Source organism: Lissotriton vulgaris, chromosome 10, assembly GCF_964263255.1.
Source record: "Lissotriton vulgaris chromosome 10, aLisVul1.2, whole genome shotgun sequence".
Lineage (NCBI taxonomy): Eukaryota > Metazoa > Chordata > Amphibia > Caudata > Salamandridae > Lissotriton > Lissotriton vulgaris.
The window spans coordinates 543,298,703-543,316,866 of NC_141698.1; the positions used below are offsets into that span (position 1 = coordinate 543,298,703).

General features: G+C 44.1%; 1 protein-coding gene across 1 annotated transcript in view; it reads right to left on the reverse strand.

Moving 5' to 3' along the window:
• CREBBP (CREB binding lysine acetyltransferase) overlaps nt 1-18,164 on the reverse strand; it is a 1,189,106-nt gene that overhangs the window by 687,817 nt on the left and 483,125 nt on the right. Inside the window, exon 11 of the mRNA XM_086939791.1 lies at nt 6,015-6,254. Within this exon, the coding sequence (XP_086795917.1) occupies nt 6,015-6,254 (240 nt within the window). The remainder of the gene's footprint in view (nt 1-6,014; nt 6,255-18,164) is intronic.

An 18,164-nucleotide genomic window follows, 5' to 3' on the forward strand; every position in this document is an offset into this window, starting at 1 on the left:
TAATGGTGTAATATCTTACCTTGACAATGTCATGAACAACGATGCCCCGAGGTTGGCAGGCAGGAGTGTTCCGGCAATTATGTTTGCCGATGATACCCTCCTGCACTCCAAATCCCCGATGGGGATCCAACGGATACTGGATGGGTTTGGGGATTTCTGCAGGGCGCATGGCCTTGAGATCAACGCAGAAAAAAAAAATTCATGGTATTCAATCCCTCGACAACCACTAGGCCTAATCCAACCTTGGGATCTGATAGGCTGGAAAGGGTTAGAACGTTCCAGTATTTGGGGGTAACTCTACATAAAAATCTATCTTGGGGTCCACAGATAGCAAGATCCCGTTTAAAGTTATCCTAAATGGTGGGGGCAATTCTGAAGGTCTCGAATTCATCAACCTTCAAACCAGTTAGTCCAGCCTTGGAGATGTATAAACCCCAAGCCAGAGCAGCTTCATCCTATGGTGGTGAGCTGTGGAGTCATAATGTTGGGACAGAACTTGTCAAGGTGGAAAACAACTTCCTTAGACGTTTGCTGGCTCTACCACAAGGTACACCCCTGCTACCACTGAGACTAGATTTGGGGCTCCCTTCAATAGGGGATGAACTGGCTCTAAAGCCACTGAGGTTTTGGCACAGGCTTTGGTCTACTAGTGAACTCTCCCACTATAGGCAAGATCTGAAGCACGTTCTGAGTCTTAACTGTTGCGACAGAATTCCATGGGTGGCATATGAGACCTCCATCAACCAGTGCCGATCTTGGTGAATAAAATGGCAGGCTGGAGCAAAAAGACACTGTTGCAATTGCAGCAACCACTGCAAGGTCTTAATCCAGCAGCTGGCCTGCAAAATCAATATGATGCTCACACGACAGATGTGACATTCCACAATTAAGCCCACACCCAACAGTTGGAAGTACAGACTAACATAAATCCTCTAATTAACATCCTAGGGTCAGGGTATTTCCACTAAGGACATCACAAAATTAGGATACTAAAACACTCACCCACACACCTAGGTGGCATGCTTTATCATTGGATTCAGCTCCATAAGGTAAAACTGACCAAGAATCCCTTGTATACATGCTTTATCAATGTTAATTCCTGCCATGGTTAAAAACAGTCAAGAAGACCAATGGAACACATTTATTCCATTTGAACTTGCACGGTTTTCAAACTCACAATCACCTGCAACATCACTGTTGCACTGGTCACAATATGTGCGAGCCAATGAAGACATTTCCCACTAAAAATGCCCTCCCATCATTTTGGGGAGTGTAGGGCCTGCTAGGTGTTGCAGTCCCCGATTAGCACGGAAACTGAACAAAATGGGCTAATCTAATCTTGACCCAAAGCAAGACAGTAAGGTCTATTAAATATAGCTATGCCTCATGATCAAATGATTTACCTGCATCTACCAGAATTATAGCAAATGTTGAGCTTTAATTTTTGCAGCATCATATATGACCGTACCAAGATCATTATGGGAGCTGCTATCCCCGCAGGGAATAAATCTATGCTTCCAACCAGTCACCAGCCCAGTGATCTTAGAAGCCAATCTTTCAGCCAATATTTGGCATTCACTTAGTGTCTACGTTGTCCAATGGCTGGTATGACTTATTTATCTGGTTTCTTAACAAATACAATATTCATAATATAAGAATGGTGTACTTCATGCCTGAACCAAATGTGCTCAATCAGTTAAGACATTATCGGGGCAAGCACAGTGGTAAACACTTAATAAAAGTCACTTGGCAACACTCTAACCCCAACAGTCTCCCTACTGGAAACTAAGACTGCTACTACTAGCACTTACAAGGAACTAAATAGCCAAATGAGATAAGAGGCCAACCACCAGAATAAACATGTGAGCCAAAACTGAAACGTTAATGGGTGATTAATTTTTCTAAATCAACCATTTCAGCCAAGTGTAGTTCTTTATGTCTCTCTAACACCATTACAATTTAATCCAGGCCAGGCACTCCGAGTAGACATCAGATATGTTAAACAACAACCCATGTCATTACCCTTAACATACCTTTAATGGTGGAAACTTCCTCAGGAGTCCAATTAATTGTGTATTTCAATCATCTACCATGTAGCCAAATCATCAGTCTATGCAATCAAATCTGCATTTATTTCAGCTTTGATAGACAATCTGATGCCAGATTTCGGATATCTCTTGGAGATATCTGCCAATGCCAGCAAGAAGTTAACTCCTTTAGGGACATCCGGGTGAACAATTGATTGTTATCGTTCCCGGCCATAGTGAGCTGGTGCATGCATTCAATAATACTAGGAAGCATGTTTTCTCAACACTGCTACAACGTCAGACACTGCAACTGCTGCAAAGAACAACCTCAAACTTATTTTATTTGAAAGGTTTTATATAGAGCTGGCTAGACCCGGGGGTATAAGAGCGCTTTACATGAGCATTAGTTGTTACAGTAAAAATAGTTGTTCAATAGGATTAAAAACACAGACAGGCAAGATAAAAGCATTACAGAATTGACAAATAGGTAAAAAGAAAGTTACATGAGGAGGGGTTATCAAGAGAGACTATTTTGCATAAAAACAATATTTGGGAGAGAACAAATTGGGGAGAAAGGAAGTAAAAACAGAGGGAGAATTAAGGAGGAGCTGGGGGTAGGAGTTATAGATAGAGGGGGAGGGCATTAGAGGGTGGTAAATCAAAAGAAGGAGGGGTGGAGAGGGGAAAGAGTCAGGAAGGAGGTAGAATGGAACCAGAGTGGGGGCAGTTCAATGAAGGGTCCAAGGAGAGGTTAGGGACCCAATATTGGTTCAGAAGGTGACATTTGTGGTATTTTTTAAAGCTGAGGTAGGACGGGTTGCAGGGCTAATCCCTAGGGAGAGCATTCCAGATGATCGGGGCATTCCCGGGGAAAGACCGAGATTGTGTGGTTTTCTTTTTTAACAGGGGTGGGGCAAGGAGTAGAGCATTAGTGCTTCTCATCGGTCAGGAACATCCTGCTTTTATGGGTTTGTTAGTAAGGTACAGCGGGGTTTGTTGGTGAAGGGCTTTGTGTGTTATGCATGCAGTCTTGTAGGCCTATCTTCTTTTAACGAGTAACCAATTGAGGTCTTTGAGAGCTGGGGAGATGTGGTGAAAACATTTACAGTTAGTGATGAGTCTGGCAGCTAGGTTGAGCACAGACCGAAGTGGGGCAAGGTGTACTTTAGGGGTTCCGGTATAGGATAGTGTTACCATAGTTAATTTTGGTGAGAACTAGTGATTGTACAACCCATTTAAAGTCGTCAGATGGGATGAAGGGTTTTATTTTTTGGAGATGCCAGAGAGTGAAGAGAGCTCCTTTAGCAGAGTTTTTTTTGTGGTCGTTTAGATTAAGTTTGTTGTCAATAGTGAAACCAAGTGATTTCACGAGTTTGATAAAGAGAGCGAGCAGTTAAGAGCTTTAGGTCAGAGAGCCAGCCTTGGATGGGGAGCGGTTTGTTTTTAGGAGAGAAGAGAACGATTTCCGTTTTTTTCAGGTTAAGCTTGAGGTTGTTGGAGAAGAACCATGATTAGATCTTAATCAAGGAATTGTTTAGGTGAAGTACAGAGTGGGATCTAATCTTGTAGGAAAGCTGGGTTTCATCAGCATAGAGGTGATAGTGGATTCTTGCTTGTTTCAGAATAAGGGTAAGTGGGAACTAAAGTGGTTAGGCAGAATACTAGAATACTCAGATATCATTCTTCACTGGCTGGTTTTAAACCATCTTTGTCATCTTTGGAGGTCAGCAAGAGGAAGGTAAACTACAGAGGATTAGATCCTCTAATCTTACCTCCATGTTCCTAATTTTTCCAACAGTGGTGAACAATGTACCACATGGAAAGTACTTTCAGGAATATTATTTCAAACTGTCCACAAACAATATACATACACATATATTAAACACACACACACACAAGCATGGCCACAGTGAAGGGGTAGTTTTTATATTTCACCACTGCTTTAAATGAAATATGGTGCACATGAAATGTGAAGTTTCTGTTTCAGATAAATACGTTTGAGTTTTAAGAGTCTATAATTTGGTGAAGGGGAAAAGATATTTAGAGACGGAACAATATACTAAAGCATCCATAGTTTCAGCCTTACTGGCAGTTTTGCCAAATAGCCTCAAAATGCACTGGGACCAACCTGGCCTCAAAGGCCCCCTGCATTGTCAATAATTAAAGGACGCACAGCTTTGACCCATTAGTAGCAGTATCTCACTTTGCCAACACTGGGCACCCGGTCCCTAACTCAATTACTTTTTTCCCTACAAGCCCCTAAAAACTGATGTCTCATAACTGCATTGCCCTTGGCCTGCCATTTTAGATTTCTAAAAATGCTTCTTCATTGCAATAGTTCATGCACATTTTCCACTGGTTTAATAGGACTAGTGACAGCCCTTTGAGTAATCTCTTTTCTTTTAAACTAGACTCTTTACTTTTGTAAAGTTTAATTTACTATGTATTGTACTTTGCAGAAGACATATCATCCCAAGCAATGGATAGCCTTGTTACTCCACTCCAGACACCATAAACTGCTCAAACAATGTATCTCATTTCTACCCAGAAACAGTAAGTGCTCATCAGCTCTGGTTACCCATAGCAAACAATGGTCCCTGAAGGGGAAAGTGTGACCTCATCTTCCACTGAAAGCTAGAGAATAATCATCGATAGATTAGTTTAACTAGAATGAACATTTTATTTGATTGCTCAATATTTAGAATCTTATGAAGACAATCCTTTAACTCTTAACATATACATTCAAGAAGTGCGTTAGTGCTATACAATTACATATATATATATATATATATATATATATATATATATAGTATATATATATATATATATATATAGTATATATATATATATATATATATATATATATATATATATATATATATATATATATATATATATATAGTATATTATATATACAGTGGAGGATGCACAGTTGTTCGATTTAAACTCTAACAGAGTTGCAGGCTCCGGAATTTCACAATTAGGATCATCATCAGGACGAGGAATGGGAAACACCCAGGAGGTGGTACTCATGCAGCAAATTACAAACAGTACATTCGGGAAAGGATCCACAAATTATAGGTCTTAAACTCTAAAAGAATTGAATAAACCCTCCTATTGTTATTAAAGGATTCTGTAGGAGTGGGGGTGCAACCAAGGTCCATAGACTGAAATGGGCCTGTCAGTCTAATTATAACACTTCCTGGGGTTGGGGAGGAGAGGGGGTGGCGGGTGTTGCCTGAGGTTTGTCTGGAGATTCCAGTCTGTATTCTCCAGGGCTAATAACCCAAGTGAAGTGGACACAGAGTTAGCCCAAAATCAATCTGGTTTGTTTGCATCAACATAATTACAATGTTTTCCGTATGAACAGGAATTGCGTGATAGCTAATGAAAGTTGAGCACTGGCATACACGTCCAAATTGACTGGATATTGGCCCTGGTTATCCATAGCAGCAGACATGAAATAAAACACACCTAATGTCTTGCATGCCTTGCTAGTGATGTAATACCATCAATGTTGAGCTCTTAAACCAACATAATTTTAGCATGTAGTACTCCCAATTATTACCTTCCTGCTACCACACAAAAACATGCTGGAGCAATATAAAACTCCAGTAGTACAATAACCTGGTAATCGACCCTAAAACAATGCACAACTCCAAAATTAACATTCACAAAGCTCTGCCTACATTTCCAGGATTGCAAACCAAGACCTCCCAAGACGTTAATCTAAAATCTAGTGTCATAGTTTATGCTGGCAGAAGAGACAACAGTTCTGCTGTGCCGTCCAAACTCCAATAAAAAATGAATTCCATTACATTGGATACTAGGCATGGCTCTTCATAAGATTTAACTTTTGTGTAGTCGTAGGATGTGAACGAGAAAAAGAAATGTTCAGGTGGTACAAAGTGCTTTCAACTAGAAAATAATGTCCAGAACGCCGCTTATATTAATTTCATCATCTTAACAGGAGCATGTTACTCTTACCTTACGCCCACAACAGTATCCAAGGGACTGCATCACTGGATCAATCTCCTGTTCAAAAACTTCTGCTAACTTGCTGCAGAATTTGTAGACCCGGGAGGTTTTGCGGTTATAAATCCAGGCATTGTTAAACATTAACCAGACATCTTCCACGTACTGCCATGGCTCTTGATACTGTCCAGTATCTAATTTCCGTTTAATGGAGGAAAGATCCATAGGATTTTTCACTATGTCAAAGTAATCCTTTAAAAGAAAAAAACACAAAAACATAGTTTAGATGCACCATAGACTATCAAATGTTGAATTTTTTTCAGACAGTGGTGGAAAACAAGGCAGCATCTGTGAGGCCTGTACAAATAACATGACTACATTTGTTCTTCAGTGGGAACTAAACACCCAATTGTAGCGCCTGACACGAGCGTGTAGTATTGTAGATTCAGATACATTGCATATCACTGCCATCTAGTGGGTTCAGCTTTTTGAACATTAATTTTTGAAGAAAGTCTTTTAAGTCGCAGGATGCAGTCTCTCCTGCTCTTTCAAGTGGCAAAGAAAGTAGGAAGAGTGATATGCCAACCTGAAGTGGGAAAGCTTTAATGTCATCAGCAGAAATAAAGCTCGAGTTTTAAACACCAGCTTGTCTGAGAAGAATGTTGTATAAGGCAGCTGGATCGCGAGGACATGAAGCTCACTTCCGCAATGAGCTGATGCGATCATTACCAGAGAAAATGTGTTCAGCAGTGCTTAATTTGAACACGTGCTTTCAGGTGCTCAGCACTGGCACTTCTTTCACAGGGCCGGGGCTACAATTTCTTACCCTGCAGGTGGTGGTCTCAATGTTAATTGTTCAAATTCAAAATAAAAAGAATAACATACATTGCATGGTGACTGGCTGGTAAATGTTCAGACAGGCCAGCATATGCCTGTCCAGGCAGGCATGATTTTGTATCACCACGTTAGTGATGTCATCACGCCGATCGCAAATCCAAGAAGTCTTCGACAAACTATGGCTTGAGTTCTATTCATGGAGTCTGCTGCACCCAGCCACTGCCTGAGCCTAAGCTTCCCATTGGATAATTGTAGCTGGGGGATGGCTCATGACGGAGTGGAGGCAAGGAAGCTGCAAGAGCTCATTTGGAACATGGGAGTGAGGGCTCTTGAGGAATAATAAACGAAAGTAAGTGTGAACTTTTCACTTGCTGTGTAGCCAGAGTAGCATATCCTGCAGCCCTGCATTGCTGCTATCCTCAACGTGCTCGATGCGGCTGTCGACCAACACAACTTTTGTGAGCCATGGCGTCACCTGCAGAATCTGTGCACTGCACCGCAGCATGGTAATTGCTGAGCGTGCGGGAGTCCAGCAGGCACCACAGCTATACTTACCAGCATTGGCAGCATTACGGCTGGGGACAACAACTGTGCTGTAGCAGGCAGGGTCACAGCAAGCGGAGTAGTGGATGCCGTCGCCCTCCCTGGACCTATTAATTATAGGCAGCACTAGAAATGACATCACCTGCTGTGCTCGGGCAGCTGTCTGTTCCACAATAAGCCAAGCCATACCGCACTAATAAATATATGCAAAAAAAATATTTTTATTTGGTGTACATTTAGTTTTTGCGCTCGGTGTAGGTAATAAAGTAAAACTTGCAATCTTCCACTTCTTTAGCAATCACAAGTAGGAAAACGCAGAGTTCAAAATAGCAGGGACATGTACAGGCTGACGATAGGGGTCACAGGCAGCAGCAGTGTTATAGATGGGAGAGAGAGCAGGAGTAAAGAGGAGCAAGAAAGGATGGAGAGAGATAAGACGTAGCTAAGTAGTAGAAAAGGACATCGAATCAGATACAAAGAGAAAGCAGCCATGATATGAAGAAGAGTGCATTAAGAAGAGAGAAGATAGAATGAAAGGATGTAGAGTACAGGATAGAGGAAAAAAAGCAGACAAATTATAAGACGGAGACACAGCTAATCACTGCTAGAAGAGCGATAGTAAAGAGCCAAGATCGAGGGGAGAGAGAGCAGAGCACGGATAAAAGTGAAGAGGAAAAAGAACAGGACAAGAAAGAATAGTTGGCAATCCGAAATACAGGGAATAAGGTAACACACCAGGTGTGACAAAGATGATAGAAAACAATGAGAGGATCGGCTCTTAGAGCAACAACTTAGGGGACAGACAACAGATCAAGGTTAGAAGATAGAAACTGAGGCAGTGAGTGTTGAAAGTGGGGCTCACTGGAGGAAGAAATTAGCTGTGGCCTCCTTGGCAAAATTTTCAGCACCTGCACTTTTTTTTTTTACAAATTAAGCACTGGTGTTCAGGGAAAAGAGACCGTGGCCAGCTGTGCATGGATCAAATAGGGTCCACATTAAAAAAGTGATCACTAATATAAAGTCACACTGCAGCATTACAAATGGCTTCTGTGGAATCTTGTGCTTTAAACCTTTATGAAATCTCTGTACAACAGTGATGTCTTTAAAAGTAAGCTGACTCCGGCAACCTCAAAAAAGCTGAAAGAGCTGACGAATTTCCTTTAACAGTGCCCAACCCATAGAACTAGGCGAAATCTTAATTGGGGATAGATGCACATTTCCAGGATTTCTTGATAACACATTATCCTGGACCAATCCAGAGCTACCAGGATGACAGATGGCTTAGCTCAGTCAGTTTTGATCTTCAGAACTTGAGCCAAGAGAGTGAAAGCATAGAGGGATCCATAGCTCAACTTCAAGCAGAATGCATCTTAGAGAGCTTTTAGGAAAGTCTAGCACATAAAAATACTGACATTGCGTAATGCTAAGTGGTGACGAAAAGATCAAGCCAGGGCTATCCCAATTACTGGAAAATTGCCTGCGCCATCTTCAGGTTTAACTGCCATTAATGATCCTCTAGGCATCGTCGACAGTGTGCCAGCCCTGGCATTTCAAGATCACAGCAGTTGATTGGGAGAAATGCCCTAGTGCAACAGCCACCAAAGGCACAAAGCGCGTCCTGATACAGGACCAAAGACCCCACTCCATCGTGCTTGTGCAGTACCACATAGTGGTAGTGAAGTCGGAGAACCTGAACCAATCTCCCTTTGATTGATAATAGGGAGGCCTTCAACGCCAAATAGATCGCTCACAGCCCGCAGCTCCAACAAACAGATGTGGAGAAATATTTCTGCTGGAAACTACAGTCCTCTGATCTCTATCTTTCCACAGTTCAGCTCAGCCCAGTAGCGATACATCCGTGACCACCATAAATTCTGGGTGGGTAACGAGAGGGGTCTGCCACTGGTGCAACATCAGTGTAGCAGCCACCACTGCAGATCTTTTGCAGTCACCTCCAAAACTTGGAGGTCATTGAATCTGTCCCACTGGGACTTTAGATCTCACTAAAGGACCCCAAAGTGTGTGCAAGATGGCATTTTGGACATGGTGAATGCAGGAGGCCAAGAGTCTCAGCAGCCTCAAGGCCATCCTCACGCGATCCAGGACAAAAGCTGAACCATCGGGATCATGGCCCAAATGTCCTAGATTCTGTCTTCATGAGGGAGGCACAGAAATACACAATATCCAGTATATCTCTGTTGAAAGGCAGCATCTGGATGAGTCAGATGTAACTTTGGCACACTGATAGGTAACCCCAATGATGTGAGGAGATGGTCTATGACAGGAAGACTGGCACCTCGACCGCCGAAGATACGCTGCAAACACCACCATTACTCTGCTGAACACCTGCGGGGCACTATTAATGTCAAAGAGATGTAAACTGCTGAGAAAATGTTCTGGTAAAGGCACACAGCCCCACGGAATGCGCTTCAGTACAACTCTGCTTAAAGCGTTCAATGGCCAAGTCCGCTTTCTCACCAAAAGGTTGAAAGCTATCAGATGTCAAGTTCATTATAGATGCCTAGACATTCCCAGAGAAGCCCATAGACCTCATTCAGGCGTGGAGTAGAAATATAACACTTGTTCCCATTGTATCAGACCAGACCATAAAATGAATTTGGAAGCATCCTGGCTGTTCTGCGGGGTTATGATAAAGACACCCACAGTCTTTGGGACTTCTGGCAGGATTTGATCAATTGCAAAGGCATGCCTGTAGGGCCTTGGAAGACAACTGCCATTGATTGAGCCTAAACCAAGAGTAGCAGTTAAAATATGTGCTTGCCAAAAGTTACCATGCGTATAGACTCACTTTCAAGAGGAGTCACTGAAAAGGCGTTAAGGTTGACTCTGCTGGTGGATAACTGGATCACCAGGTTTCAGGCACAGGGTGTTGCAACAAAAAGTCAAGATCACCTGTGCCCGTATGCAGCAACAAGCTACTGGTCTATTAACTGGGGTCCCACAACACGGCTATTCCGAAATGCCCAAGAGATTATCAGTGAAGGGCTCATTAAATTGCGAGAGAAGTTCAGTAGGTGCCAGGCCAGGCTAAAGGACCTCCATCAAGACTTTAGTTTTTGACCTACGTTGTAGAGACATGCAGGTCAATGTACTCTGCAGCTCAACTCATGACTAGTAGAACAGGCAGTCTCCTCAATGGCAGGATTGGGGCGGGGGAGGGGTCAACAAGTCCACTGTCTGGGGAATTGGCCAGACCACTGGTATCCCGTAGTTTGGCATATCAATTGTCATCATATTGGGGGGCAAACTCATCGCCTTTACCATAGTCATTGTTGGTATCAGATCCAAAGAGTTGATGTAAAACATAAGCTTTGCTGCATGATATGGACAAGAAATTGGTTATTGGTTGTGCCCCAGTTGGATCGGAGTGCACTCCCGGTCAAGATCAAGGCACCGAAGCTGGGGCAGAACATCTGGATGTGGGTTCAAGAGAAACAGACTGCGCCAAGAGTGGAACTGTAGGCACAACCCAGACTGGGGGTCTCTACAGTTTTTTCGAGCCTAAAGGTGCACTATAGGGAGCCAGAAGAGTTCCAAATATGCACTGCATGGTTTCCTTAAAAGTCCCAATTTACTGTAACGTTGCAGTCAGGTCCAGAAATTACGGCTGTATTGGGACCAAGCTCTGAATAGGATCATCAGGAGTTCAGGAGCAGGACCAGGGGGCATGTTGACGCCCTCTCTGGAGTTTGAGAGTGACACTCTCTTTTTTTGGGAGCCCCCTCCTTTGTCATCCAAAAGCTCAAAGTCACCCAAAACAGTGCGGCCCGCCTCCTTAACAATCTTCCTCGCCGACAGTCAGCCAGGGATGCCTTAAGAGAACTCCATTGGCTCCCTATTGCGGCGAGAGTGCAATTCAAATCTATGTGTATTTTACACAAGGCCTTCCATCACACTGGTCCCGCAATCCTGCAGACTTTGGCCACCCCCTACGTGCCTGGGCGTTCTCTCCGTTCTGGCTCCCTTCAGCTGGCCACCTCCGTCAGAGTCAAGAAGGCTCGATGGGGTGGTCGCTCTTTTTCACATAACGCGGCCAGGCTCTGGAACGCCCTCCCCCTATCTCTTCGGGAAATCACTAACCATCTCGCTTTTAGGAAAATCCTTAAAACACACCTGTATGCAAAAGCACACTGATCTGCCCTGCGCACGCGATAATAAAGAGTAAGTCATGAGCGCTACGAGGCCTCCGGGTAGATAGCGCTATACAAGTGTAATTTAATAATAATAATAATAATAATAATAATAATAATAATTCAACATTGACTTCCTGTGCTTCTGTTTAGACTTGCCCAAGGCTTTGACCCAGACGAGGACTTGCCACAGGAATTACATCCGGAGTGGAACGGGATATTTCTAGAAGTTAGATTGGTCCTGGTTTGGAGTCCTCCAATGCTTGGCAATGTAGAGTTGTGCTTCATGGGCTCATTTGGCCTTGGTGGTCATCCGGGCACAGACGCCACAGGCCCTGGAGTTGTTCTTCGCTCCCAGGTACCACAGGCATACCTCATGGAGGTATGTCACAGACATTGGTTTGCAACAGCTGCTACAAGGTTTATACCCTGTTGTTTTGGGGTGACATATTGTCCTTAAGTGAGAAATTTGCAGTTAGAATTATCCATCAGGGCACTCTAGTGCAGATGGAGAAGATAATAAATAATGTCCTAGGCACAGGGGTTAAGAGGGTCCAGGGGATTGAAGATGCAGTAGTGGATGAATACCTTACATTTTGCAGCTTAGAAGGCCCTTGTGGCAGGTCCACATGACTCGCAGGATGTCCATGAATTCTTGCGGGAGGCACTAGTAGCCGAACTCCAGGATCTCAGAGGCAACATCACTAGGTTGAGCTACCTGGAAATAGTGTCTCTGATCTGGCCTTGGTTCGATGTGAGAAGGTCCGGCCTGTTAGCTTTTCGTAGGGCTGATTGACATCTCAAAAGAGTGTTGAGTTCCAGGGCTGTCACAAGAGCTGCCAGGATAAGCATCCGAGATGGTTGCAGTATTTCCAAACCACGTACTGAAGGATCAGGAGAGGAGGAAAAGCGTAAGATATGATCCCTGAACAGATTGTCCAGAGGCTGTGGGTACCTGGCTGCAAAATAAGGGCATTTTGTGTCTTCAGAGCTGTCAAAACCCAGGTCTATCTGAGGCAGTGGCAGCTTCTCTCCTACGGCAGAAGATAGTCGCCCCACTGCCTTTCAGCAGTGTAAATAAAAAGAAAACAAAATTACAATAACTCGTTATCATTTAATTTTTTTCTGCTGCAGGAGCTTTGCTGGGCTGTTCTCAGAGCAGGGGAGGAGTAGTGGGCACTATGTAAGTAAGCATGAATGTTTGACGGGCAGTCTCGGGCTGGCCAATAAGTCCTGCACACTTTCCTTGAAGGCTGCATTATAGCCTGGGTGGAAAACATGGCTAGGCTCCCAATCACGGCGTGACCGATTAGGGGAGTCTGGGTGATTCCTGTTCTGGCTAGGAGGAGACACGATGAGGAGGTAAGTTTATTTTTTTATTTAGCCCCTCGCCACTAACGATCCATGTCAGCCGCCACTGATCTGTGGGATAAATCCGCACTGAATGTACTAGTGAAGAACTTGCAGGTGAAGTTCCCACTCATGGACTTGTTGAGGTGTCCTTCTGAGCAGGTCCGTCAAGTCATTGTCCACTTCCCGCAGGTACTCCACCAAAAGGTGTATGCAATGGTGGAGAGCTCCCCATTGGCACAACCAGACCCTCCGGCCACATTAGGGGACAGTCTTAGGGGACACCCATGGAGTAAATATGGGGAAAAATGTAAATTAAACATAGGATCTGTGGATCCCAACACCTAAAATGGCAGCCACAGTCCCAAATCAGGAATTGTGGATGCCGGTGGCAATTTTAGATGTGGGGATCTGTGGATCCTAAAAAAGGGTACCACAAATACGGGGCAAATGTCATGAGCCTGGGTACCATGAGCCCGCTGCAAGAGCTTCCAACTTGTAATTAGCAGATCTGGACTCAGAACTGCAAACCTCCGACAGGCCAGGGTGCTCAGTAATTGGAAATTATGTTTGCCCTTAATTCGTGGTGTAGGAAGCTGGCTCTGTATTAACGATACCAAAGTAAGGTATAGTGTGCAGACACGCCAGTGGAACCCAAAATGTTGGCAGAGGTAAAGTAGATAGCACCTCACTATTTGTGGTAGTGTAGTCGAGCAGTATGGCTTTTTCAGAGGACAGTGTTAAGCATTTGTTGTACACACTCAATCAGCAAATGATTTCACACACTCAAAGACAGAACTTTGAACTAATTGTTTTTGTATAAAAATATTCTTTTAGTTATTTTATTTTGTAGAACCAAGCAAGCCTGGAACAGTAATACATAATTTAAACTAGTAATGCAGTTTGTAATCAGTTTGAATTGCAATTGTATATGCACTTCGATTTGATTACAGTACCATTATTGAAAATGCAATGCTTTGGAAATACAGTACATATACTTTGTAAAGGCTTTTTAGTAAAATAACCAGTAGATTACTAGATACTGCACTGGGACATTTCATGTAAACAGGTGAGTTAAAGCGTTTATTTTATTTAGTACATTTGTAAAAGGATTTCTTAGGTTTTCCAACTCCACACTTTTCAAAAGAAAAACAGTCAATGTTATCCTATGGAGAAAATTGGATTTTCGGTTAACAGGTAAGTACTTTGTTGTGTGAGTTGGTATTCTGAGGTTAGACTCAAGAGTCCACCAGGGCCAAGGAGGTACTCTTATTACACCCTCAGCGGCACTAGGGTGGCCGGGTGCAGAGTGCTGAGGCCCAATGTTATCCAATGGAGGATAGGGGGCCTCCGGTTGGTGGCTGCTGACGAGCAGGTCACTGGGTTGTGGGAGAAAACCTCCAAGACTTCAGCTCAGGGCAAATGGGGGTTGAAGCCAGCACAAAAGATTCACCCTCAGCGGCACTGGGGCGGCTGGGTGCAGAGTGCTATTTTGGCATTGAGCGCCCTGTGGCTTTAAATGGGGATTCTCAGGTTTGCAAACACTGCAGGCTCGGGGGAAAAGGTCTTCTGGGTGCGACCACCACTTGGAGAGGTAAGTTGGGATGCTGGGAGTTGGTTAGGCACTATCGGATGGGCCACCCAAGGGCGTGGGGGTGCCTTTTAGGGTCGGATATTCTTGCCAGCTCCTGGTCGCGGTTGGGGGGACCTTCCAGTTAGAGGCTCCAGGCGTCGGCTGGAGGCTTGAGTCAGGTAAGGGATCACTAGATCTCAAGTCAGGATCGCCGGGGAGACCTCCTCTTGGTAATTGGCCACTCACACTCGGGCCATGGGTGTCGGGAGCAGACCTGCAGATCCTTGTGGAGCAGGAGTCTGTTGATTAACAAACCCGGTTTTCACGGGAGACAGAGTCTTTGGGATGGAAGGCAGGTAGGTCCTCCGGGTTGCTAGCTACAGGACACACTGGGATTTTGCTGGAGCAGATTTGAGATGGGGATAGGCCTGTAGGGTGGGGGTTAGGTCAGTGGGAGTCCTAATCTTGTTAGCTTCGGCACAGCTGTTCGTTCCTTCTTTTCTTCTTCTGGATTCTTGTCTGATGATGCAAGGTTCCGGGGTGCCCCTAAATACTAGATTAAGGGGCGTTAAAGGTAGGTGAAAATGTTGGGACCAATGGGTCCCTTTCCTGGGATGGGTACACCCCCTAATATGTCACCCTCCAGTGGTAGGGGGCCTAAGCCTTTCCCTGGTTGGCTGGGTCCCTCCATCTTCAAGGTGGCGGGGACAGAGTTGTGCTTCACCTCGCCTACCCCTCTTGAGGGGTGGAGGGGGCAGAGGAGGGCACACCTCTCTTCCTCACTTGTTTTTTACCGCCCAAAGTGGGGGGTCAGAACCAGTGGGGACCAGTTGCTGAAAGCAGCAAGTGGCCTGGAGAAGCTATCAAAGGCAGCAAGCCTTTGAAGCTTCCCATTCGTGGACCTTGCCCATCCTGGGGAAGAGGCTTGGCACCTCATCCCAGGATGTGCATAGTTTCAAGCCCCCGAGAGCAGCATGCTCTCGACCCACGGGTCCAGAAACATGTCTGGTGGTGGCAGCTGAAAGTGGTAGGTCTTTATTTGGGGGCATCTCTAAGATGCCCTCTGTGTGCATTTTTCATTGAATCCCATATTGGAATCAGTGTGGGTTTAATGTGCTGAGAGGTTTGATACCAAACTTCTCAGTTTTCAGTGTAGCCATTATACTGCTGAGAAGTACGTAATGACAGACTCCCAGCACCATATACTCTTAATGGCAGCACTGCACTTAACGTGTCTATGAATGGGCTAAGACACTGTAGGGGTACAGGGCTCATGCACCTGTACCCTCACCACTGGTATAGTGCACCCAGCTAGAGAGGTGACTGATCTATGCCAGGGCAGTGGGTTGTAGGCATGGCATACATCCCTGTGTGCCATGTCGACTCTTCACTTTGTTCTGCACCAAAACACACAGCCTGCAAAGGCAGTGTATGAGTGTAATGGTACAGGGCCTCAAAGGGTGGCACAATAAGTGCTGCAGCCCTTAGAGGTCTTCCCTGGGTACCTGTGGTACCATTTACCAGGGAATGACCTGTGGCCAGAGATGCCAATTGCGTTTTGTTTTTAATGCAGTTTAAGGGAAAGAACATAGGCCCTGGGCCCTTGATTGGCAGGGGCCCAGGGCACACTCAGTCAAAGCACATTAGCAGTTCAGCAAAAAGTAGGGGCAACCATGCAGAAAGATGGCACTTTCTCATATGTGGATCCAACCTAGGATCAACAAAAAAAAAAAAACAACAGACAAAAGGCCAATCTCTATGGGCCAATCATTTTGCGCGGCACAGGAAGGGCATTCATACACAGGAAGGGAATGCAACCCATGGCACAATGAACACAGGTGATGTCTGAAGGAAAGGCTATCCCAGGTATTGACCTATGGCAGGTTTAACACAGGTCAAGCGGCAAACACCCCTAAATACAGACGAAGACAGTTAGGGATGCCAGCAGCACACAGCCAAAGGCCATGAGTAGCAGGACTTGCCTATCTGTATGGTGTTAGGCACAGGCCCTAGCTCGGCCTTTTGACTACCTACAACTGTGCACATGCACAGATCACAAATTAAGTATAATGGGGTGGGGGTTGAGGTGAGAGGCTTTACTGGAAAAAAAGTTAAAAATGGAGTTATAGTTGTGGTTGAAAACCAGTGAAATTCATCAGTTGTGGTTATTTACATATACAAGACACACCATCCCACATGCCATGGCCAAAGCACTAATTTGCCAATGGTACTAAAACAAAGAAAAGAGCCATCAAGGGAACATGGCAGGCCGCACAAGTTATGGCACGTGGAGTACAAGGGTAACCATAACTGGTAAACTGACCCAAAACCATGACTCAATAAAATATATTACCTAGTGGTGGTCGCAACAAGGTAGTAATGGTTAGGTCTGCTTTTCACATAAGGATTATGCTACTTACCCTGTAAGCATCTGTTCTTGGCATGTAGAGCTGTAGATTCACATGCTTTGCATACTCATGCCATCTAGTGTTGGGTTCAGATGTTTGCAAGTTGTCTTTCTTTGAAGAACTCTTTCCAGTCACAAGGTAAGGTGACTCCTCCTTTCATGATAGTGCACATAGGCATTAACTACATTGTTTGATTATTTTCCCAAAAGAAGGTGAGAATGGAGTAAGTGAAGTATAGAGATATCCATGTGTATATAATGTAAGTAATAAGAACTGCAACAACCACAGGTGTCCTTGGAGGAGATGGGGCTCATGTGAATCCACAGCTCTACATGCCAAGAACAGATGCTTACAGTGTAAGTAACAACATGTTTGAGGCATGTTGCTGTAGATACACATGTTTTGCATAGACAGTATAGCAGTATTCTCCCAAACCGGTGGCTAACCTGTGGGTGTTGTAGTTGCCTAAAAGTGTGTTTTAGCACTGCCTGTCCTACATTAGCTTGTTGACGTGCAAATACATCCACACAATGATGTTTGGTAAATGTGTGTGGTGTGGACCATGTAGCTGTCTTACATGTCAGCTATGGGAATATTGCCTAAAAAGGCCATAGATGCTTCTATTATGAGGGCAAAAGTGCTCTAGGAGGTATAGTTAAAGTTATTTTAGCTGTAACATAGCAGGTTTGAATACATTTAACAATCCATCTAGAAATACTAAGTTTAGAGATAGGTTTTCCTTTATGAGGTGGAGCAAAGGCAACAAAAAGTTGTTTTGTGAAAATTTTTTGTCCCATCAATATAATACAATAGTGCTCTTTTGACATCAAGTGTATGCAGAGCCCTTTCTGCTACTGAATCAGGTTAAGGAAAAAACAGGTAACTAAACTGATTGGTTAATATGAAAATCAGAGACCACTTTTGGAAGGAATTTTGGGTTTCTATTTAGTACCACTATCTCTATGAAGTTGAAAAGAAAGGTTCTGCTAAGGTTAATGCCTGTAGCTTACAAACACGTTTTAGTGAAGTGATAGCAATTAGAAAGACAACCTTCCACAAAAGAAATTGTAATGGACAATTGTATAATGGTTCAGAAGGTGGACCCTAAAGCTTTATGAGAACAATGCTAAGGTTTCAAGCAGGTGCAGGTGGTACCCTGGGTGGTATTATTCCTTTAAGTCCTTCCATAAAAGCTTTAATTACTGGAGCTTTGAATAAGGATACAGGCTGTCTGTTTTGAAGATATGCAGCACCAGCTGAAAAATATAGTCAAATGGATGTGTAGGCTAATTTGCTCGCT